This window comes from Pan paniscus, chromosome 4, assembly GCF_029289425.2.
Source record: "Pan paniscus chromosome 4, NHGRI_mPanPan1-v2.0_pri, whole genome shotgun sequence".
Classification (NCBI taxonomy): Eukaryota; Metazoa; Chordata; class Mammalia; order Primates; family Hominidae; genus Pan; species Pan paniscus.
Window position 1 is genome coordinate 157024912 of NC_073253.2, and position 26335 is coordinate 157051246.

Genomic DNA, 26335 nt, shown 5'->3' on the forward strand with positions numbered 1-26335 from the left:
CCAGCATATGCCACCACACCTAGCTAATTTTTGTATTTTTAGTAGAGACGGGTTTTCACCATGTTGGCCAGGCTGGTCTTGAACATCTATTTATTCATCCAGAGCATGCTTTCTGGGCCAAATCCCAAGTTTTCATACGGGTCAGTCCACATTTCTGAGATTTGTATGAGCTTATCATTGATATATAATTACTCAAACGTGAATATTACTCATTTTTAAAACTCTCGATCTCTCCCTACCCAAGCGGACACTCTCTGTCTCTCTGTCTCTCTCTCTCTGTCAAAGTTTATTTAGGTCAAAAAAGAGAGAGAGAGATAGGAGACAGGTAAAGATATCAGTATCAATTTAGAAGTATAGATATCAATATTGATATAGAGATATGGATATTGATAACTAGTAGAGTGTTTATACAGCTATGGAAAAATAGATATCTATATCTATATTTACATATCTATATCTCTCTATATGTAGACATAGAGAGAGAGAAGGGAGAGGCTATGAAATTTTCTCTGCAGAGAAATCTTGGTGAATGTTATTCTAAGCAAAATTGGAAATGAGTTTGGTTAAGAGAGATGCTTTTGTGTAGTTGTAAATTATAGTAAAAATATAATTACATCCATTTTCTACATTTAACACAAGGGCACTAGTTATGTCTGGAGATATTTATGTACAGCCATAATAAAAGTGCATCTATATCCACAAATTTGTTTTCATTTCATTCCACACAACACAATTATTATAAACATCAAGAATTGGGAGCTATTGAACAGATGGTTTATTAGTGTCTTAATTCTTGATCTTTATTCTAGTAAATCCTTCCATTTCATATCCTTTCCACAAATCCTATGGCCATTCAGGGCATGATGAATGATTTTTTAAATGCTGCTTTAATGTTGATGTCATTTTTTTGTGTTTTATGATTTTAAACAAATATGTAAATGCAGCTGTCCAGCAGGATAATGATACCACATTAAACTCTTCAAATATTTAAACTAGACATATCCTAACATGCCAGCAGGTTATGAATAAGCTGAATGCAGTTTCTTGCTACAAATATGCCTAATGGTTTTCATTATTTTTGATATATAATCTCTCTAAGTTGACTCTCTCACTTAGATCTATGTTTCTTTCTGCAAGATAGACACTTAGTCGTTGTTACTGATTGGATATGTATTCATTCTGTTAACTTTAACAATGAAAAACATAAGTAAACATACATTCCTATGGTTTAAAAGGAGTTTACACATAGACTATGTGTGTGCATATATTTATGCACTTTAATTTTACCAAAGGAGACACATAAACATCCTGAATGCCTGATTTTAGCTATAAATTTTTTTAATTGCATGTTTCATCAATCAAGTTATATAGGATACAGCATTTTAAAGTATTTAATCTAGAGAGTTGTGACAGCATTTTAATAAATTATATTTATTTTCTTACCTCCCTCCTGACTTACATTAGTCATCATGTTACCAATTTTATTTGGAGAGTCAAAAAATTCTTCTTCAAGGATTTCAAAAATAATTTATATATTATTTGAACTTTTAAAATAAATAATTGTTTCTAATCATCAGCTTATTATCATTTTTCCTAACTCTGAATAAATCTGCATTTACCTTCTTGGATTGATGGGTTAGACATCTGTGAAAAGAAAAGTCTTTGAAAGAAAATGGGTGAATCTGGGTTACATTTGAGTTGCTGATAAACTGAAAACTGCCAAAAGAGGAAAATTGGATAGTGCCCTACTTACATTACTGTTAAATAGACTCTGATTCTCACATACATATTTTTATTCCTGATGAGTATTTGTTGCATCTTATGGAAAAATAATGTAAATGTATCTTTTGGGAAGCCTGTGGTTGACTGTACTAGCTGTGGTTTGAACATTTGCTGTGGTTGGCTATACCCTGTATTATATTCTCTTCAAATGTTACTGGTTTAACGTGTATGTAAAATACTCTATGCCCAAGGCCCATGTAGGAAAATTTCCCCGACTCAACATCTTAAAAATAAAAACATGGGCCTAGGATTAAGATGGCACAGGAGCTAGCTTTTCCCACTACCTGTCTAAGTGAAAATTTTATTTCAACAGTATGCAAAATGTTGACAGTACTATCAGTATTATTAGTTATTTAAACATGCTGTAGATAATGCACTAAAATGCAGAGAAAAGAATAATTTTATGGCAAGAAAAAAGAGAGAGGAAAATTGGCATTCATTAGATGTCTATTAGGTGTCACACAAGAGGGCTATCTGATTCACACTTGTTTTCCTATGTAATGCCACCACCAGCTTATAAAATATCATTACTTCATTTGAAAACTTCAGAAAAGTTTAGCAATGTGCCCACGGCCTTACAGTTCTGAAACATCTGTGACTTCAAGTATATATTAGTGCATAATCATTTATTGTGCCATGCTAACCTGGGTTCTACTTCTGTAAAGATCATGTGAAAAGTTACGTAAGCTTTGTGACCTGTCAAAGTGGTTGGGGCAAACAATCTCTAAATTCCACTAGAGTGCCAAACACTTATGACTCAAATATACATAAATTTTGTTTTTGCTATATTTACCATGTTTCTCTGTATGCTGAAATACCAAATGAGACTTCCAGCCTGGGAAATATAATTTGTCTAAATAACCCAGATGACAAAGATGTCTAGATTAAGGTACAAAAAAAATAACCTATTACTTAAACCACATTTATTTTCTTTTACTCCTACTGAGCTATTATTTCAATATCACTTATAAAAGAAGAGACATCCCTCTGGATATGCTAGTATAGTCAATTAAACATGGTGGTCTGTATTATATACAGAGGAATTAGAAAAGTGGGACTACATAAATGAGTGTAATGAAATATTCCATATAACTATTCATATATATAATGTATAATGCTAAAACACAATTTCATTGTAGATATCTGAGCCATTCAAATACACTTTAAAAGATCAATTTTTTCTGAGTTTCAACGAAAGTTTATTTGATATTTTATTATTTTTACTTATTTCTTTTCCTTCACCCTACATTATTTTGTAAACGATAAAAAGACACACTGAATAAATGAGAACACTCTTGCTATTTTTTTCTCATTTGGTTCACATTTAGTTAAAGAAAGTAAAAACGTTTCTCTGTTGAATAGAATCAGCACCACTTCATCAATTAGGTCAGGGCTTCCTGCCATTTAAAATTGACAGGAAAAGCGAAATGTACCAGACTGCAGCACTGGAGATAGAGTGATTAGGCATCCCTAGGATCCCTGGTTCTAGATTTGACCTCAAATTCTTTCTGCCAAGACTTTGTAACTGCTCGGAGGGTCTTGGCCACCGGCCTCATGAGACAAAAGAAAAGTAGCTTAAATCTCTGAAATACTAAAGTAAGCCTGATTCTATGTTGCAGTTGGATGTACTGGATCATCAAAATAAAACTCTTGCCATGAATAAATAATAATAAATATTCAGAGATGAGTTTTATGTGACTGATATAAAGGTGGTCTAGCATGGATATAAAATGAATGAAAAAGATTTTACTATGAGCTCACAGTCTCACAGTAAGGAAAGAGAGTAATGTAGGAGTGTGGTTAAGAGAATAGGCTTTGAAGTCAGAGCATTTGGATTTGCATTTTAGTGTGGATATTCACTAGCTGTGTGACCTTAGGCAAGTCTTTTGACCTCTCTAGTCTACAATTTACTGAATGATTTGTATAACAGAAATATTAAGACCATCTCTCATAGAGACTCATTTTGAGAATCAAATTGAATTATTATGAAAATTACTTTTCACATTACTTGGCACCAAGTAAACACTCTAAGAATATTAAACACCATAGTTATTATCATTAAAAAAACTGACATCATTATATGCACACATAGTTTGAAGTGGTTCATTCTGGCTAAAACAAAACACAAGAATATCAAAAATTATATAAAATATTGAATATAAAAACAATATAAAGTAAGTATTTTCTTGTCATTAATTTATTATATTTTATGGTAGTATGTGCATATATTAATGACATATCAGATGGAACACAATAAACACACCCATAATTAGAGTATCAATTGATGTTTTGGAGTATTAAAATATCAATATTTTTAAACACTCACAATTTATGAAAAATATAGATGTCTTAAAGCAAATTACATGTATGTGTGTATGTATACATACATGCATATATATATTACAAGCTGATATGCATAGAGAATCATCTAGTAAAATCTACCTTGTATTACATTTTAAAGAGAGAATCATAGTATAGGTATTTCCATTTCCATATACACACTATAGCCCCCAAATTATTTAATATTTATTTCTTTAAATGTGTGAAAATGCTGTGCAATTGTATCCTGCTTCATAGTCACATAAAATTTTTTAATCTGAAGCAGAATGTAATTGGCATTGCTCTGAGACTATTGTTCACATGATGAAGCTTCAGTGAATTTGTTTGCAAAACCAAAATCAGTAGATTGATTTGGTTGTGTTTCATTAGATAAAGGATATAAATTTATTTTCAATTTGTAGAAGATCATAAAAGGACCTGCAACAGTTTAGCCAGGAGAACACTAAAAATTCAGATTTTTATAACTGTTGACTTTCATTAAAACAAGACAAAACTGTGGAATTGCATTGTAGATGAAGTAAAAGAATAATGTTTTCTAATCGTTAACTCAGGATTTCATTATTAATTATAAATCTCATTAAATTCAGTTTTATTCTCAAAACCACTCAATAAATTAATTAATCAATGGATAAGTAAATAAAAATTGGGTAATGACACATAGGGAAGCTGTGATGTTTCTTCAGCGAATATCTTTAAGAATACATTGGCATTTATTATATCTGAACATAACAGGCAATTAACTACTGCCCAGAAACAGGGCTATCTTAACATAATCTTCAAATCTCTCTTCCAAAAGTTTATCTCTAAAATCACTTCCCAGTTGACCCTTGACCACAAAACTCAGAAGGTAACCAAGCCCAACCCCTAATGTGGTCTTCAATTTTATATTCCTTATTATTGCAATCACCTTATTTAAGTTTTAATCATTAAGCTGATTGCATTGCTGCACAAGGTCAAGAGGCACTTGTAGAATCAGAAACCCCAAAGTGGTTATGGACTGGCTACTCAGATTTTTTTCTTCACTTGCTCAGGCTCCGCCCCATCTGAAACGTCTTCTCTGCTAGGAACTCACTAGGAGAAAATGACCAGTGAGCTTACCAAAGCTCAGACCTTATCCACCAGAAACATTGCATGGGGCACCTCACCTTTTCAGCACCTCCTGCCATAACAGGACGGAAGTGCTGAAGGGACAGCTCCCAGTGTTTTAGGTCTTAGTAAGCGCTCCCAGGAAGACAGCACCCATCCCCTCTCTGCTACAAACAGCCATTCACAAAATCCGAGGAGGAAACCAAGTCATCCCTGATTCCTTGGAAATTTAGTTAGACTGATGTTGAAACACACCCCCCTTTCCTAGTGTATAATTATTTGTGGGTGGAGAGCTACCAGGGAGGGTAACAGAAGATGCCGGAGAAGGGGGGGAAAAAGTAGATGCGGATTTCGTCCTGACTTCTAAAAATTCCTCCTCTCCCTCTCCCATTTTCCTAATCCGAGAATGATGGAGCTCGAGGCAAAGGAATGATTCCGGAAATGGAGATATGATTCTCAAACCTAGAAATGATCGGAGTGATTTATTAGTTAAATATTCTTCGTTCAGGAACCCAGCACAATTCAGAGGTAACGGCGCCTGCGTTTTCTCCATGATAACATAGACAAACAGTTGCCTCCAAAGGTAAAAACCCGGTTCCGGAGGGTATTCTTGCTGTCCTCTAAGCTACAGAAGAAGGTGGGGTGGAAAGCGCTCCCAACCTGAGAAAGTGTGAAAGACTCTAAATCCAGTAGCCAATTTCCTACCTGCCAGAACTCTTTCCTACCATCCGTCACCATTCGTGACTCTGCAAGACACGGGGACTTAGACATATGTGTGGGAGTGTGTGTGTGAGGGAGAGAGGCGAGACGAGTGCTCTCCCCACACGTGTAACCCTGCATCTCCCTGTTTCAGAGCTTGCGTTCATTCATATGCAGGCAGTGGTTTAATATTTGATCAAAGGTAGAATAGTTGCACTAAATAGTTGTATTTTTAATGGGCTCACCTTAAAATCGGGTGTTCATAAATTGCAAGTGTGAAAAGACTCTAAGTGCAGTCCGTATGTCTCTCACCCTTTCTACCCTTCCCTCCCCCATTGCCGCTCCCCTCAAAAAGAGAAGCTTGCAGCAGATTGTAGAAGGATTTGAGCCTGCAGCTAGCGAGAAGGGGATTAGGGCCAGAGTGGTGCAAGTTAAATTGTGCTGCATATAAAAAATGGGCGGATTGGTCTCCAGATCCAGAGGCTGGTACCACCTTCCTTTCTAAAATAAAATCTCTCTGGCATGAAGTCACCGCCTATTTCACATCCGGTTTGCCCTGGGACGTATTACTACTGTCTTGGTAAAGAGAAATCTTTTGTTGTATAGCTGCAGATTGGATATTGGGAAGCAAATTTGGGTGTGAAATCTTCAGCAAAGGAGCACGCAGAGTCCATGATGGCTCAGACCAAGTGAGTGAGAGGCAGAGCGAGGACGCCCCTGTGCTCCGGCGCTCCCGGACTCGGACTCGCAGACTCGCGCTGGCTCCAGTCTCTCCACGATTCTCTCTCCCAGACTTTTCCCCGGTCTTAAGAGATCCTGTGTCCAGAGGCGGCCTTAGGTAAGTGCGACTTTGGACCACGATACACAGACAGAGCTTTGAACGTGGCTTTTCCTAGCTGGAGAGACAGGAATGTTATAGTCGGGGGGGGGGGCGGGGGGGAGACGGGGGGCAGAGAGAGAGAGAGAAGAAGGAGAGCGAGCGAGCGAGCAAGGGAGCGAGCAGGACAGGAGCCTGATCCCACAGCAGGTAGAAACAACGAAATGTTTTTCTTTCAGGGTGAAACCGCAGCAATATAAGAGCATTATTTTTTTTTTCCCCGCTGTCTTTCTTCTTTTCCTCTCCTCTTTCTTAGGCATATTTGAATGTATTCCGCAGGGTGGGTGGTGGCATGTTGTTTTGGTCTTTTATTTATTTATTTATTTATTTGCAAGGGGGAGCTGGGGTGAGTTGGGGAGGGGCGTCGGGGGCCATCATCTAAAGTTAAGACGCTGGGACGGAAAACCTGTCTCACTGTTCCATCATCCTAGGGAAGGCACGCTCTTGTCCTGGCTGCAAAATTGCCTGTTTTTCCCTTTCCAGTGGACGCTGGTGAAATGCCCTCTGGTGTAGGGGTCTCTCCCATTCTGAACACGAAAACTCAACTTAGTCTTTGATATGGATGGCATGGGATGGTAACGTTTGGAGTGTGTGTCTAGGGGAGGGGGAGGTTGAAGGTAGAAAGCGGTAAGACTGCAGCTTAGCCTTTCTTTTAAACTATTATGTTTGTATTTGCAAGAAACTTTCTTAACAACTGAAGTGCCATGATAGGTTTGTTTTTCTCTTTTAAAAATGTCAGAAGAGGTCAAAAAGCTATGGTGCCTTGTCAAAGGGTTTTGCTGTGTTTTGTTTACCCATTCAGATATTCAATCTTTTTAAAAAGATCAACAAAAATTAATAGGGCTAAGAAAAGTTGTTTTTCCCTTGTAACAAACGATGAAGATTAGTAAAAGGGTAAATTAAAATTTTGCAATTTAGATGTAGCATTTTAACATAATATTTATCCAAGATTTCTTGTCATAGTCAACTAATCTGTTTCAAAACCAGTCACTAAATTACTAAATTAAGGAAAAGCTATGATGAGGCTCAGAGTTCTTATCTCTAGACCATTTCGCTCTAAACATATTATGTTTCATTGCTTACATGCCTGTTTGTAATGGTTTTTAGTGATTTAAATGATTTCCCGAGACTGCAGAAAGCATTTTGTAGATGTATTTAAAGGCATACCACATTAAACTATAGAGGGTTTAATGAAAAAGAAGCTTTAAAAGATTGCAGTCTATTAATCACTTACCCTACAAAGAAATATAGATTAAATACTTTGAACATTCCTTATATTATGACTGGAATTAATTACAGAACATTAAATGTTACCATAGCTGCTCCTTATCCAGGTAGTGCATTGAATTTCGAAAACTGACTCCACACATAGACTATATACATTTTTAATTCTCTAAGCTTTCTGTACTCTTCCAGTTCTCCAACATTCCACTACCAAGTCTAAATTCAACAATCAGATGGTGATTGATTGCACTTTACCTAAGAGGTAAAAAGATACCTTTATTCATGCAAAGCAAAGCACTCCAGCTTCCATCTGTTTGAGATGAAACATTTTCTAGCAGCAACCTGGCAGAATTTGAGAGGGCTTGAAAGATATGTGTGGGCATGTTTGTGTGCATTTGTGTGTGTGTGTGTGTGTGGTTTGTATGTGAGAGAGATCAGCACATGGCTTGACTATAAAGTGTGTCCTTTAGCTTCACAGAAACATTAGGAAGCATGTTTAACAAAGCAGTCACAGGAACAGAATAAAAGCACGACTCCGGCATTCAACAGTGTGTTTCCTATGTTTTAAAATAGAAATAAATACAGTTGCTTCTGAAATCAAGGTACCTGCAGAATTCAAAGAGGAATTCAGCCATCACAACATGTTAACCTATCCCATCCAATCCCTAAATATGTTCTTCCTGTTAGAGACACCAGCTTAAAAATTTTAATGCACAGTTCACTGTGGAAACTGAAATCATAAAAGTCCAAATTTTTAGATGATAAACAACAAGAAGAGAATAAACCAAACTATATTCTAAATATAAAACCTAGAGGTAAACAACTCACAGTTTTTATGTTGAGCAATACTGTCACCTGAAAGCGTTTCAGCTTGTATTCTTTTACAGGAGAATAAGGACACTGATATATTTCTGAATGGAGAAATGGAAGGGAAAGTGGAGAATGGATGGTCCAGGTTTCCATTGCTTCCAATGAGGTGTCATATCCCAGTGAGGTCATTTCCTGACTTCAAAGCATTCATCTAAACTGCCTCAGTCAGCCCTGGTGGTTATAACCTGATGTTTCTTGCTAGAGACATTGATCTCTACTTATTCTACTTTTCAGCTGCTCCAGCCCGCGATGAGGAAAAGTCCAGGTCTGTCTGACTGTCTTTGGGCCTGGATCCTCCTTCTGAGCACACTGACTGGAAGAAGGTGGGGACACTTTTTTAAAAATCTGCATGAAAATTTCTGTAACTTTTCATTTATTTTATCGGGGGAAGAAAATTGTCCTCAAATGAATTTATGACTAAGGGAATTCAGAAAACTTAACTGCAATAATTTCCAGCTAAGAATAAAGAGGAGCAGTATGAAACAAATCATTATGTTTGCACGTTAGTTAGAATACAATTAACAAGCCATTGTTAAGACATGTATTAATTCAACATTTAAGTCTTAGATTGAACTTCTCACTGTTCAGTTGGAACTGAACAAAACGTGCGGTTTCCTAATTCATAGAAAAAGTTACCCCAATTAGTGGTTGCATACTGTGTAACCTGATTTTACAACAAGAAAATTTCTAGCCTATTGTAAAGATCATAGAGTAACTTTTGTGTTTATAGAAATGGAAAGTTTTAAATAATATCTGTTATTTGAAAATCATGTCTCTCTAAATGCATATGCATATCATGTTTTGAAATCGTTATCTATATAACTAATAAAAGTGGACTATATGAGACAAATATTTAAGAACTTTGGTAAAATCAAATTTCCCTATTAAAAAAACAATTACTAATTGTTTATAAAGCTTAATCATAGTCAAAATATGTTCTAATGATCCAATCAAGCATGTGAAATTAATATAATAGAAACTATTTACATGACTAAGTATTACAGATTTTTCTTTATCTGCTTTTGTATTTCTTGTGTAGCCTATTCCTGTGACCCATAAGAAGGTCAGACATATAATAAAAACATGAGTTTATTCAAAATGTAATGGCAAGGGGACTCTTAAGAGTTAAGATAGGGAGATGGAATAGTCTGGAAAGACATATGAATTTAGGAAGATTTATTTTAATTCAGAAGTTTTCTGTTGTTGTTTTTTGCTATTGTGTATGGTAAACACTGACAGACAGGCATTATTATCAGATATCCTTAATGAGAGAAGTTAAATGTCTTTACTGCTTTTGAAAAATTATATGAAGTGTTACTATTGCAATGACCTGTAGATGGAGTTAGTGCACAGTGTTTTATTATATAGTGGTTCATATGGAATCAAAATCAGGTACTGTAACTGGCATTTCTCTTCAAAATATATATTCAGTTTAGGAAACACTACATTGGGATGAGTGTTTAATACAAAATGAATAAGCATCTTATTCGTAGGGTTTTTTTCTGGCAATTAAAACTTGACATAGTAAGTTAGAAGTAAAGATGAAATGTCATTAAAAAATCACGTAAAATAAAGATTTCCATTCCAGCTGGGAAAGCAGAACTGGTCTTGGGGAAAAGGCAGTGGTCTCTTTGGGCATCTGCATTCCAATGCAAACAATTGGTGAAAACATTTGTAAGATAAAACCAGGAAGAAAAGCATTTTCTGAATTTCATATAAGCTGTAAAAACTTAGAGGGTGTAGATAAAGGTAATAAACACTCTATATTGTAAGAATTGTTTTAATAATTTAAGTTTATTTAGTCATGTTACCCCATTTCATCTTTATTTCTTCTTATTGTATTGCTTTCTTCCTCAGAGTTCCCGATCAGGGCCTCCTCACAACTTAGGGTGTTCTAGCATTTATTTTCCATCTTTATCAAGATGACCTTCCAGCATCCTTGAAAGATGCAGGGATGGCAGTTGATTTTGTGACAATGAGTTTTTATAAATAATTGCATTCACAAAACTATTTTTGCCTTACTGTTGTCTTCTGCCAATGAGACATACTGGAAGACACTTAGCTTGTTGAAAATTTGATTTAAAAAAACAGCAGGATGTTTAATTTTGCCAAAAGAGAGTAAGCCCTCAATCTGCATGGCATCAATGTTGAAATTAGGAGAATGAAAAATTGTTTCAAAGAGACACATTACATATATCCAATATTATGGATAGCCTTTAGTTTTAGTAACTTTATCAAATTAAAACTTTATCAGAATAATAGCCATTGCATTTTGCCGATACGAAATTAATTACCTGCAAAACAGTGTTTGTTTTTGAAATGATTTTTTGATCATATATCTTGCTGCTGTCAAATAAGTGAATTCTGGTTTCAAATGTTACTATTTTTCTTATATTTATCAGTAACATCAACACACAGGAATGAAGCCCAAAGCATATTAAGTAGAAAATACAAAAGTGATATATTTGTGGCAGTTTCTTAGTTTACACCCTATATTCATTTTGCTTTTGTACTCAAGGTCAGAACTATGATTGAAATATATCAGTAAATGTGATCCATCCTAAGATAGAAAACAATTCTCTCAAAGGATTTTGGAGTTGTCATGCTAATCATCACATAAAATATGATTCAAGGAGCATAGATAGCAATGTGATTGATGTAGGAAATACACAATTTTTGAACTGAGGTCACTATGTGGTCGAAACACAAAGACTAATAATGGTAAGGGATACAAGCTACATCTCCAACTAGCAACGTTTAAATATAAATAATTATCCCAATATAGAAGAAGAAAATAAAGTTTCAGACTAGAATTTGAAGAAAGCTAGGTTCTAGGTCAAGGTTTGCTCACAAATAGGTGTGCCTTCTTAAACAAAACACTAAAACTGTGCTGCAGCTTAGTCAACCACAAATTAAGATTATTGAACTTGATCTTTCTAAAGGATCTTTTTACATCTGAGACTAGAAATAATAAAAATTAATTAGATGTTTGAACAGACAAATTTTAATCATTGGGTCATGAATCTTAAGAGGAATGGAAATTTGCACACTGACGTAAAAATATAATTGTCCTAAGAAATGTTTTACCTAAATCTCTTAAAAGAACATCAAGAAAATCCCACCAAAACACAGACCTATATGAAGTGAATGAAGGAAAGGATGTTGGTAGGTAAAAACTTAGGCTTTTGCTGCATGTTAAATAAAAAAGAAAATCAGTTGTTTTGGTAACTCTTTTTAATTTGGAAAGAACTTTCCTAGGTTTGTTTTCTCTATTTTTTTTTATGTGCATTAGCATTCTTGCTTGCTCAGAGAAGACGTGCATTGCAATGTAATAAACATGATGAGAATTCAAAAAGTAAACAGACAGAAGTCATTTCTTACAATTTTCCTTTCACATTTAAAAACTGAAAATTAAAAATATAATTAAATGCCCAGAGTTTAAAAATAACATTCTTTTTTACCTTGTGAAAAAATAATTTTCAAGTTAAGGTTCAGTAGAAACCAAAGTAGAAAAACTGAGAAAGGATTTATTTGGAAAGAGGTTTTAGTAGAAATGTATAATTTAGCTATTGCTTCTCTTTATGTTTTTTTTCAGCTATGGACAGCCATCATTACAAGATGAACTTAAAGACAATACCACTGTCTTCACCAGGATTTTGGACAGACTCCTAGATGGTTATGACAATCGCCTGAGACCAGGATTGGGAGGTAGATTGCATTATTGTATTTTTGTTTTAGAGAATAATATGAGATCTTTACTATCACAGCCTTAATTTACCTCTAAATGGTCAAATAATAAAAATGGTGACATGTAATTTAATGACAAATCTATTTTTAATACATCACTCTATGTTAATTCAAGTTACTCTGTAGTTTCATATCCATACGTAGTAAAAGGCAGACACAAACTTCTAATAATGACACGAAGCAGATGCTACATTTATATGATAAGCACAGTACTTTCTGTGTAACGATTTTATCATATAGGTAAAAACTGGGATAATATTCTATCTTCCAGCACAATGACTGCAGCTATCTCACCTGGTACTGCTATGTCTGCATTTAATTCCAACAGGATATCTTTGATTCTATTGGTTCAAACATTTATTTTGGAATATTTCATATTGATCCACTATTATGTGTTAAATTGCCACCACCTCTAGGATAATAGGGGAATGAGATAGATGGTAGTGTTGTGGTTTAACTGTGCATTTGAACTTATACCCTAATTTTCTGTAATACAATTTTATTTTACTTGGTATATCAATTACTCGGTTATATTGATACATTTCTGCTTAGGAAGAAGACAGCACTTAATAACATAATATATATAACAATAAGAGTAAATAGTTCTAGGAATTGCACACATTTGAATAACACTTGAATAAGATAATCAAGCTATCTTATTTGGTTAAACAAAGACTGATGAAGCCAAATCAAAATATTGATCTCAGAGTAAAACAAGTGAAGCAAGGAAATAAATTTTCTTTCAAAGTCACACAGAAAACCAAGGTTAGAATCCATGATTCCCAACTATAGCTGATACTGAACCTTTCCTAAAGCATTTGTAGTAGCTATTTAATAGCAATATTTAAATAGTGATTAAATGGCAATATTAAGAAAGCCACTTTTTCTTCATTTAGACAGCACAGATAAGCAAAGAATAAAAAGCTTACAAATTCAAACAATGATTTTTCAACTAAATGGTTGCATGGATTTACAGTTACTTTTAAATAAATATTTTTCACAGTATAATGACATGGATGTGTATTATGGGTCTATTTTGAAGCTGCCAAATGTCATTAGTGTCTCAGAGGTTTAAGGGAAACTGCCTTGGCAAAGACACAACCCAAATATATGTCAAAGGTCTTACCAGGTGTCCTTTCTAATCAATTTCAAACATTCATTTTAGGACATACTATACAAATTTCCCCAGGTTTAGACTTCACCAAGTTTATATTGAAGTTTTTAGAAAAAATTCTTTAAGTCAAAATAGAGTGGTCACAAAATGGGGAGCCTAATTTTGTATATGATATGTTAAAATACTGCTTGTGTATATTTAAACATCTCAATTGGCTTCAAATTTTTTTTATTTATAAAATTTGCGATAAATTACAAAACTAGCTAGATGAGGAATGTATGAAAAGAAGAAATAGCCAGGCTAGTGATATAAATTTTACATAGCAAGACTTTTGAAAATACTGGTTGTAATGTACCTGATTACTTTACCTAATCTCCTCCCTACCCTATGATCTCATTCCCTAAAAAGTCAGCAGAATTTTACAACATATTTAAAAAATTTCTCTTCATCCTAGTTTAGAAAATTCTATTTAATATTTTGGCATGTAAATATGAGTATTATTTGACAGATTTGTGCGTCATCTTCAATTTATTAAATAATTTTACACACAAACTGTTAAAATATTAGCCATGTGGTTATATTATTGTTCAGAGTACACGTAGCAAGCTGTGACTGTTCATTTCCTTTTAATTCATTTCCTTTTAATTGCATAGAACAACTCTTTAATAAACGTATACTTTAACCCATTCATCAAATAAATTTTAGGTGAAATTATTTTAACTAATTCTCATATGCACTCCTAGACCCTGGAGAGCCATAGACCTTGGAGATATAAAGATTAGACTGAGAGTACATTGAAAAGCTAATTTTCAATACTGGTGATACTGGTAGATTTGCTTACAGAAATAACTACATTAATTCATACTGCCACACTGCTATTTTTGTAGAATCTACTTTTATCATCCAGTTAATCCCAGAAAATAACAAAAATAGATATGTATTTAAAGAGCAGAAATAGTAGTTGTCCAAGTATAGACAAGCTATCTTCCTTTTAGTGAAATGAGCCTAATATGCTACAATAATTCCAGGACTTGAGAAAATTAACAGTGGATGTGCTTTTATCTTTACTAAAGATGGTTTTTCTGATATTTCTGATTCCTGGTAACAATGACTTTTGAGGGCATGATAGAAATTAAAACAAACAAAAAAGTAGCTCAAATATTTTCTCTATTTTTATTCTAAACATCCTATTGGAATTTAGTACACTTAAATGTGATGGATTTGAGATTTATGAAAAAACTTTGATACTGATTAAACTTTTTTTTAAATATTCTTTTTTTGGAATTTTTTTAATCCTTAAGGAATAAAATGGCACATGTTTATTACTTATATCTACAGAGTCATCAACATTTTAAAGTACATTTTGAGAAGGTATCTGTCATTAGAGAACTATAGTTTAAAATACTAAGTACAGTTTTAAGACATCTTGAAAAACATAACCAGCCATAGACTTAGAGAAATGTGATAATACCATGATAGCTGGCTGCTATTAAGTTGACATTATTGTGGCTTTTTTTTTTTTATTTTTGCAGATTTTGAAGTACTTAATTTTATTCATCTACCATGAATTTTTGGTACTTTAAGTATGACATGCATCCCAGTAGATCCCAATTGCAAAACAGACACTCCCTTTTTACTTTTTTTTATAGGAGCCATTTGCCTCCAGATGAAAAGACTATGTAAAGGAAATACGTGAGATTATCATTAGCTTCTAAGGGAGTAAAAGTTTTCCCTTAGTAATTTTATGATCACAGCTAGGATGATTTCCTCTTGCAACATAAAGGTGCCCACTGTCTTCTTTATTATGACAAAAGTCTTTTTTTATATAAAAGTAACAACATTATGCAAAAAACGGGGATTTTTGCTTCTGAATGTCCTCAGGAAATAGAAAAATGTGATAAGCTGAGACTTGAGACTAATACAAGAAACTCCTGTATTTGCAAATCCATCATGACCTGTTTTTTAGAAACACACACTGCATCAGAAGGTATAGCACTGTTCTTAGTTTATATGTACCTTGGATTCAATAATTAGAAAACAAAATATATAACTTGGTTAATCTAGATGATAGGAATCAGTTTGCAAATACTGTAAAACTATTTTAAAAGACTGCCTTTTCAGGGATAAGAGCAACCATGCACAACTGCAAATAAAAGGATGACTAATAAAGAGGTATCTCCAGGAAGGGATTTTTAAAGGTAGGAGAGCTACAAAGGATTAGAATACATGGAATTCTAAAAATTTAATATGGTCTATTTGGGATTGTAAAGAGAAAAATAAGATAGCTATGTTCATAATTTAAGTGCAATGTCAATGAAGACACTTTTAAATAGACTTGGGTTAAAATAATCAGTATCCAGAAAATACAAATAAAAATTATCAGTAATTACTGAATTCATTCTTGTCCATAATCGCTTTATTTGGTGGCAAGGTGTGGGGGGCTGCTACTTTCTTACAACTAGAAGCTGAGCAATGTATTTGAAAGAACTCTCACCTAAAGCATGGTCAGTGTAGAAGAATAAAATAAGGCAGAAAGGATAAAAGTCAGAAAAAATGGGAAGATGTGAAAGAAAAAAGTTAAAAAAAAGGAAAGCAAAAGAGGATAGAAAATAAAGAGAGAACAGAGGGGAGGGAGAGGAATTGAGGAAGCGAAGGGAGCAACACAGAGGAAATGAAAAATGAGAGGAATTAATCTCATGAGACTGGGGAGACTCAAGTGTCCCTTGATCAGTTTATATGGCTCTTTTAGTTTTAAATCAGGACGAAACCAAAATTTTCCCAGGAAATTCATTTTCCCAAGTTTTCTCCTCTTTGCCCGTATTATAATATACGAAGGAAGCCTGGATGTTCTCCAGCTTCCTAAAAAATTAAATAATGCTCCTGCTGTACTGCACCCATCTGCGTGAAATTTCAGTCACTTTCATATTGGCTTCCCCTGCACTTTGGGCATAAGACAAAAATAATCCATAAACAGAGATTTGAAGCTGAATTTTGAAGGAAGATAATCAGGCTTTTATGGATACTTAATACTCTTCCAGTGATATGTTTCTCCTCCCTTTTGCCCCACCATATATACAGGCTACACTTTATTTACAATAAGCCAAAATCCCAGGTGAGCCACAATGATGTACAGTTTATCACTAAGAGGTGATGCCACCAAGCTAAGGGTTTTTTGTTCTTCTGTACATATGCTCATTTTCACACATCTAACTTACAAAGATGTATTATTCTATAAACACATTCATTTCACTTCTTGGAAAACAAATTAGGGCAGATACTTCTTTAACTAGAACACAAACATGCTATAGCTGAAGGAATGAGGTCTTGAGTGACATTTTGAATTTCAGAAGAAAGACCATTTCATCCTCTCTCTCCCTGTTAATGGTAGTTCCTGGAAATATTGTTATAATATCTGAATCAGTCTTCAACTTAATATCAGCGTATACTAACTTGGATGATAAATGCCCCTCAAAAGTTTTGTCCTCAAACCACATAGATAAAGACAGCAAAGGAAACAGAGATGATTGTGTATTCCTAAAACGACAAACCCTGAGAGAAGAGTGGAGAGGCAGATGATAGAGAAGTAAGATTGTAGGTAGAGAATGGCCTACCTTTATCCCTGCTACACATTTAACAGATATTTAGTTAACATTTTCTTTTTTCTGTAAATGTTGTAGATTTGGATTTTTTTTGTTTTGGGGGTTTTGTTTTGTTTTCATTTATAGAGTTTCTTTGACAGCGTCAATTAGAAGAGCGTTAGTAACTGGAGCTGTCTCTGAATGTATTTTAACAGTAACATATTATTTTACAAATCATTTATGCCTCAAAGCAGACTTTCTCCTTACCATCATATTTTTTCCTAATCTCGAATTATTTATGCCAATATAAAACCTTTAAGACTAACCTTTAGCCTAGTTGTTGCAAGAGATCTCAGCTTTAAGATGTAAGAATTCCCAACTCCCAATGCAAGGCAGCTGGGTTGGAAATTCCCTGCAGTTGGCAAGATGCTGTTGGCTTCTTAGGGAATTGGCTTGGGTCTTGGGTTCCATTTCTTTATGTAAAAGTAAGAAAAAATGGAAAACTAAGAGTGCTCTAAAAAGATCAAAGTATTTTTTGTGCAACTTTGTAAAATTTAGGTGACTCGAGGATAGGGAAAGCAGCACAGTTTAATTCTTTTAAAATTCAACTTTGAGCTGTCCCGGGATGATAAGATACCTGATATTCATGTGATCTTTTGTTTTTTTAATATCCCTTGTAACATTGAGATCAGAGAGAAACATTTTGTTCATGTTCAACTAATGTCAAAATATCTATTTTGTATTTATATTAAGAAAACAAAATTTCAAAAAATAGGACAAAATAATTTCTGTCACAAAGTGATAGCATTAGATAAAATAATCTAAATTACTGACAATTTCCAAATAAAATTAAAAGATGGTTAGGTTTATCCAATCTCTTGTTGTTGTTTTCGTTGTGTTTACTTTACCAGAGAATAGCCTTTAGTATTACGTTTTGAAATTCTACTCTGGAAACCTTCCTTTTGAATTTGCTGTCGTTTTCTCTGTGGCTTTTAATGCAAGGTATGGAGCAGATGCTCAGACTTTGGCAAAATGCAATACCTTTCCACAGAAATACTGTACCTAGACATTTCATAATTCAACAAATTATAGAGAGAAGGTAGTTACCAAAACCCCAAGAAGAATTGTTAAAATGAACAGAGAATACGTTTTAACATTTACTCTCCGAGGTCTACCATCAGCTCATGAAGCCACATTGTCTGATGAATTTAACCGAGCTACCCAAAGGAATGTTCTAGCGTGTTTAGACAACTTGCTACTTTCATCTTTTCTGTGGTATATAAACCATCTACCTGATCAGTGTCAATATTTTCCTGAGATAAAATGAAACTACTGCCATGTTTGTCTTTCTGTGCCCACCTTATTTCACTCAGCATAATCACCTCCAGTTGCATCCATGTCACATGTTCTCACTTATTAGTGGAAATGAAAAATCAGAGAAATTAAACCCATGGAGACAGAGAGTAGAAGGATGGTTATCAGGCAGGGTAGGGTAATGGGGGGAGGGAGGTGGGGATGGTTAATGGGTACAAAAGAAAGTACAAAAAAGTAGGAAAAATGACTAAGACCTAGTATTTAATAGCACAACAGGGTGACTATAATCAATAGCAATGTAACTGGACATTTTAAAATAACTAAAAGAGTATAATTTGATTGTTTTTAACATGAAGAATAAATGCTTGAGGTGATGGATACCCTGTTTTCTATGATGTGATTGTGATGCATTGCATGCTTGTATCAAAACATCTCATGTACCACATAGATATATACACCTATTAGGTATCCACAAAAAATTAAAAATGAAACATTTACAAAAAAGTAACCACTGCAACTATGTCCAAGTTATAAGATGCACAGTATTAGTAAACAGCCATTTTTTGTGCAGCTACTCTTGACCTTTTTATATAGTTTCAATTTCCCGTGTTGATTCCAGATGCAATGTGGGATTTTAACAAAATGTTTTCTATAGATCATTGCTTTTTTTTTCTGGCAGGATCAGAATTCTGTACTTGAAAAATAATGTAGTGTTCCTGAGATGAGAATCTCATTTGGTATACGTCACAGAATGCCATTTTTGGAAAACTTAAGAGAAAGCAAGGCCCTAAGTATTGGCATATTTCCATAAGATTGTTAATAGTATTATTCTTGTATAACTAAAATGCTACCCTGTGAATGTGAAATAGGGTGCCTGAGAGTTATCACAGTTTGTACAGTTTTGATCAAGACTTATACTGATTACTCACTGCATGCTTGTATCCAAACATCTCAGGTATTCCGTAAATGCATACACCTACTATGTTCTCACAACAATTAAAAATTATAAAAATTTTAAAAAGACTTCTACGGACCAAAAGAAACCCATTGCTCCAACAGCAAAATATACATTTTTTTCTAAAGATTGGCCCTATGTCCATAGAAACTGCTCATATTACAGCATATGGAGGTAATTTATCAGTGGAAATAAGATAAATAGCTCCTGAAATAATATCAACCTTTCTTCCTAGGACATGCTTGTATCATCTGAGTTCTTGGAATCCCAAAACACTGAAGAATCAGGGACTGGTCAAACGCCTTGAAACTTGGGTGTCTACCCCCATATCTAGACTTAGTAGCTGAATACAGCCAAAATTAAGTAGCTCTACATATCATCTAGGGGATAGTTTCCAGTTTTTCTGAGGTATTAATTGAATGGAGATGAAGGACAGGGGACAAAAATGTTGCTCCAATCAATCAGGTCAGCAGGGAGCTGGAACATTGCTTTATCCAGGAGTATACATTGATGTTTATGTAGGAGCCCAGGATATTTTCAGTTTCCAAACAGGACCATTTTAAAGTAGGGTTTTCAGATACATTTTATTATAATGACTAATATTAGTCCATTTAGTCTCCATGTGGTGCCTACCTCTGTGAATCAATAGACACAAAACAGCTTAAATAAGGCAATAGACCTCCATCATCAGTTATGAACCCATGGAACTGTATTACTCTGAGTTCCTCAGCAGACAGGATTTCCAGGGAAAATATGGCCAATACCATATTAAATAAATGGTTGTGATAGCATTACTAACAAAATACCACCTACAATTCTTTCTTATTCATTCCCTCCTCCATTTTTTTTATTACAGTCACTCTTGCATTTCACTATTCACACAGCATCAGCTATCTTCTTAGACTGCAAGTTACATCATTTCATTTCATTACCCAAAGGCTTCCTATTGCATCAAAATAAAGGTCAACTGCTAGCTGAAATGCACAGGGCTCTTCAGATATGGTCCCACCTACCTCTAGATTGTCATCTTGTGCCATGATCTTCAGCATCACCAGGATCCAGATATACTGCACTTTCTGTTTCTTAAACATAACACATTTAACACATTTATTTTCACCTCAGATCCTTTGCCTCCTTCTTTTCTTTTTTTCCTCTCCTTAATGTATTTCCCTGGATCTTACTAAATTTTTCCCATCTTTAAAGTCTCATTTCAAGTTTTATCTCTTCAAATGACATTTTTTCAGAGCATTTATAATCTGAATTTAATTAGCAGAATGTGTATATATGTGTTTTTGCATAACTCTGTAGGTACTCACATCTCTATCCATCCCCTAATCGACCTAAAATATGTTTTTCCTAAAATAAGTATGTGGTTTGCTACAGAGGAACAGAAGCATTTACAGTTTTACTCATCATTGTATTACTGTTACCTAGAAGAGTGCCTAAGTGGCACATAGAAAATGTTTAATAAACTTTTATTACTAAATTAATGTACTCAATAGATGCCTCTCAAAGTGTTTTGGCACCACAGTGTTATTTGAACATCACTCCAATGCTATGTAGTCATTTGAGCAGGTATTATTTCTTCATCCAAAATGTAAGAATAGAGACTCAGAGAGATTAAAGTATTGCACCTAAAATCACATAGCTTGTTCTCAAGAAAAATCAGTTTAAATCTGAGTGTTTAGATGCTTAATCTATTGTGCTTACTACTTATTTTACTACTCTGCTTTTCTTATTTTTGCCTCCAGTACTAATCTCATCTTTTTGAATTATCGCTTCAAAACATATGTTATTTCAAAACTTACCAGCAAGATATCAATATTGTAGAAAATTCCCAGGAAAAACAGATGACTTGTTGTCTGGGAGTTAGGGGATGTAATATAGTGTTTGTGTGTGTATATATATATATATATATATATATACACATATACAGTGTGTATATGTAAAAGTGAGGATGTGGTTTGAGGAAAATGATTAAGTTTATATTTGAATAGAAAGTGGATGTGTTAGACTATTCTTGAATTGCTATAGAGAAATAACTGAGACGGGTAATTTATAAAGAAAACAGGATTTATTGGCTCAGTATTCTGCAGGCTGTAAAAGCATGACACTGGCATCTGCTTGGCTTTTGATGAGGGCCTCAGGAAGTTCCAATCATGGTGGAAGGTGAAAGGGGAGCAGATGTATCACATGGCAAAAGCAGAAGTGAGAGAGAGAGCCACACACTTTTAAATGACCAGATCTCAGGTGAACTCAGAGATAGAGAGCTCAATTATCACCAAGGAGATGGCCCAAGCCATTCATGGGGATCCACCCCCAAAATCCAAACACTTCCCACCAGGCCCCAGCTCCAAAATTGAGAATTAAAGGTCCACATGAGATTTGGGTGGGGACAAATATCCAAACCATATGAGTGGATTTATGTGGATGGTGGCATTCCAGGAAAGGAAATTTTACTTGTTTTCATGTCTTTCTGAGTTTTTTAAACTTATATTTTGAAGCTTTTTCTTTCTAACAACACAATGTATTATATTGTTATATACGCCTCAAGCGTACCCTACAGCTTTTGAAATATCTTAGAGTAGCAGCCCCAAATAATTTGGGGAAACATGGGTAAACAAGGTTGACCATATTTATTTAAGACATGATTTCGCAGAGACCTTAGGATGTTAATGTTTTCAACAGTGTTAGAAAATTAGCAGAGTTTTTCAGCCACATAAACTTCCCCCCTTGCTGCCCCGCCACTGGACACTTGCCAAGAGCTGATGACAAATCAAATGAAAGAATTTCTTGGGTATGTGGCAAAGGAGATATATTAGAGAGGAAAGTATAAGGAGGGGTTTATTTTCATTGTCATAAGCTATGTTCTCATTTTGAACTTTTAAAAGGGTAAACTGCAGATAATTCCTACATCAAGGGGCTCATTTAAGCAGTTTGAAGTAAATTAATTTTTTTCTTTTATTATTATATTTTAAGTTTTAGGGTACATGTGCACATTGTGCAGGTTAGTTACATATGTATACATGTGCCACGCTGGTGCGCTGCACCCACTAACTCATCATCTAGCATTAGGTGTATCTCCCAATGCTATCCCTCCAAAAATATTGTATTGTTATTGAAGGGAACATCTCTGATTCAAAATTATTTTTTTAGCTGACTTACACATTATGTGTAGGGTATAACATGACCTTCTAGGGATAAATTTATACTGACAGTCTTAACTCTTCACAAGTAAAGTGCTAAGGGAAAAGGGCCAGCTCTTGATTTCTAAAGGAAATCATCATTTTATAAATTCAAAGGAATTTATAAAAGGTGAATCACCTTTTTTATGTTATATGCCAGAGATACAAATACCCTGGCATATAAATATTTGTACATGGCTAGAAAGATCCTCCAGGTGTTTAAGATACTCTTGGGAAATATATAGTGTACTTTAGCAAGACTTATTAACTCTTTAAGGACTCAAGAGTACGTTTTATAAATGTTTGTTTTCTTGCACTAAATCATAACTGAGTTATCCAAATTATTCCCCGGGAAAAATATAAATTAAAAATAATTTAAAAAGTAAATAAAATAAAATAAAAATAAATTAAAAAAAATAAAAAAGTAAATGAACTGTTAGAGATACTGGACTGCATTTTTCAGGGCTAGAGACGAAAATTATAAAGTCATATTTTTCGTTTTCACCCCTCAACAAATTGTTCCTTTTCTGAAAACATTGTTTTTCTATTTCTTGGAGAATGGCAGTATTTCTCTGGAAATGTCTGTGTTCAGTTGTCATAGCACTATAATTAATATGCTTTATTGGTTGATATATGTGCTATCAGAGAACAATAGAATAAAATCACATGGAATGTGAAACAGAATATATTAAGTGAACTTTTTCTGTGCCATAATATGTTCTTCTCATCCTGAAAATTGAAGAGACTTATATAGGATGTCATATTTTCCCCAGGGAATAATTGGATAACTCAGTTATGATTTAGTGCAAGAAAGCAAACATTTATAAAACATACTCTTGAGTTCTTAAAGAGTTAATAACGCTTGCTAAAGTACACTATATATTTCCCAAGAGGAGCCTAAATACCTGGAGGATCTGTCTAGCCATGTAAAAATACTTAAGCTTAAGCTATACCAACATGCTAATGTGTTTTCATTACAATGTGAAGCAGTTGAGTATCATTTAGGCAAGTATGTCCACTCTTGAAGAATTCATTAGGCAGCAGCTGAGTTTTCCATAAAGTCTGCCTCCCAAAGTGGCATATTTAGGCTTCATTCTCCATAGAAAATATTAACTGTGAAATTTTATGTGTAAGCAGTAAATTATCAGGACTACACAGTGGACCAATTTTAGAAATAGCTAATCAAAGACAATCAATTTCCCATTTGGGTGTCAGTATGTGGTGGTGAGATCTAATAAGGACGGTTGGTAGACACTCACTAGCCCAATTTCCTGCTTCAACAGAGCGTGTAACCGAAGTGAAGACTGATATCTTCGTCACCAGTTTCGGACCCGTTTCAGACCATGATATGGTAAGTGGACACTTTATCTTTGCTTTTCTTGAAGAATTTTTAAAATTTAACTTTTCAAAGAAAAATATAAACTAAGTTTTTAGGGAGCAACCTGAAAAGTCTTGGCTATACTTTTGTGTCTTTCTGTGTGTAATATGTAATATGTAATATAATATTTATAAAATAGAAAAATACTCATTTGCATTCCAGATCAGACCTATTTCCATGATTTTCAACCACTGCAGTCATCTTTTTTAAAAAATATTTTAAATGATTGGTTTGCCTTGGTTAATACCCCGCAAGCCATACAGTATGAGTTATGTTTCATTTTAGTTAGCAGGCCATGTTGATTCAAGGATGCTGTTTTCAGGCAACCAGAACTGTTATAGAATGGCCATAAACATTATGATTTCTAAATTATTTTTGGCTACTAAAAACTAAAAGGAAATGAGTGTAAAAGTTGGCCAGAATTAGACAAAAATACTTAAAACACACCACTAGGAAACATTCTGCTTCATTGCAAAAAGCATTCATTAAAGTATTATCCAGAGTGGAAATACAATGAATCTATACCTGCTCTTTTTTTCTAGTTCAAATAAATTAACATGAATTTCTCTTCTGTCTGATGGTAGTTATAGAGCTCTACAGAAATTATATAATATTCCTGAACTAATAACAGCCAAGGTTCTATATAAGCAAAACATCATAAAGTGGTCATGGAAACATACCATTATGAATATTTCAAAGATACATTAATTGAATACTATTTTTGAAATGCCTCATGTTAGCACCAGCTTACTGTAAAAGTATTTTGATTTCAAAATAGCTCACAGAGGGTCAGAATAAAACTTACAGAAACTATGAATTGCAGAGTAAAAGCCCTGACAAGTTCTGAGGTAAAACAAACAAAACTATATTTTATCTGGTGTTTTCACAATTGTATTTGCCCAAGACCTTTTTTGTCATTTGACCCCTGTTTATATTCTGTAGAACTAATATTCTGTGAAGTGAACATTGGGAAATTCTGGCCAAGAGGATAATCAGATATTTTAGATTTTAAGACAAGTTTTGAAATATGCCAACTGGACAAAGAAAAATATGTGGAGTATATAAGAGGTAACAGAGTGGTAACTAAGAATGCAGATTTCTGAACCAGATGGCCTGGTTTATAATGCCAGCTACTTCACATAGAAGGGTATATCCTTAGGGAAGTTACTTAATATCTCTCCGGATCAGTTTCTTCATGTATAAGGTGGGATTAATAATGCCACTTAACAAATTTTAGCCATTACTAATATGCAAGAAATATAATATTAAAGTCAATCATACTTGTGAATGTATGCATCTTACGATTTATTTTGTAATTATGGTCAGTCTGTAGACCACTTTATTGAAATAACATGTGATACAATGTGTTTTACTAAATTGACAACTCTCTGAGGACTCATGATTCTCTCATGTTGGAACTCAGTCTTCCCACACTATTCTCTCATGGTACTTTTATAGTTAAGAATGCTTATTAGGTCCCAGTCATGTTTAAGGTCAAATAAAAACTGTTCTGCCTGTATTCCCATAAATGATTTTGCCACTCTCTGTCACTTGTTCCCAATATTAACTATTTTTTTAGTCCTGCTTTCTGCAAGGCAGTACAGTGTGGGGGTTAGCAGGGCTGGCTCTGGGATTCAAGCTGGTTGAATCCAAATCTCACCATCAGCAGCAGCATGACCTTGAACAAATTGCTTAAGCTTCTAAGGCTCAAAGTCTTTCAAATGTATATATTATTATAGTTGCCTATTCCTGCAACATTTTTATAAGTTTTAAATGAGATGTGCAAATAAAGTGTCTATCAATAGTGCTCAATAAATGATAGCTATTATTATTTTTACCTCTGAGCTCCTTATCATGCCATGCAGACCTCATGGAAATTTCTTCTACTCTACCCATCTAAATCAAATACTTCCACAGAGGCCCAAATCAAGACCCAAACGCTTTATGAAATCATTTTTATTAGTCCAATAAAAAATTGACTTTCCGTTTTTGTATTCTAATCACATGTATTGACTATAAAATACCTTTTAGCTTTCGGCCACATATATAGCACTGCTTTGTAAACTTATTTCTCTTATTTATAAATAAATATCTTATTTTCTTAAATTGTTGCCAAACATGTAAAGGCACATGTGTTTCACATCTTTCACAGTATTAGTTCATTGTTATTTTAGAGTAAATGTTAA

At 34.1% G+C, this 26335-nt stretch overlaps 1 protein-coding gene across 5 annotated transcripts in view; it reads left to right on the forward strand.

Annotated features, from left to right (window-relative positions):
• Window positions 1–5514: 5514 nt before the first annotated feature.
• The window catches only part of GABRA1 (gamma-aminobutyric acid type A receptor subunit alpha1), a 52779-nt gene continuing 31958 nt past the window's right edge, over window positions 5515–26335 (forward strand). Inside the window, exons 1-5 of one of the 5 annotated variants that reach the window (XM_003808011.5) lie at window positions 5515–5736; window positions 6514–6745; window positions 9113–9201; window positions 12474–12586; window positions 24055–24122. In XM_003808011.5, coding sequence (XP_003808059.2) covers window positions 9128–9201; window positions 12474–12586; window positions 24055–24122 — 255 coding nt within the window. In that variant the 5' untranslated portion in view covers window positions 5515–5736; window positions 6514–6745; window positions 9113–9127. Of the gene's footprint in view, window positions 5737–6053; window positions 6110–6211; window positions 6746–6849; window positions 6935–9112; window positions 9202–12473; window positions 12587–24054; window positions 24123–26335 lie in introns of those variants that run through there. The other 4 variants (XM_057302374.1, XM_034960919.3, XM_034960917.2 and 1 more) reach the window with 4 other exon arrangements.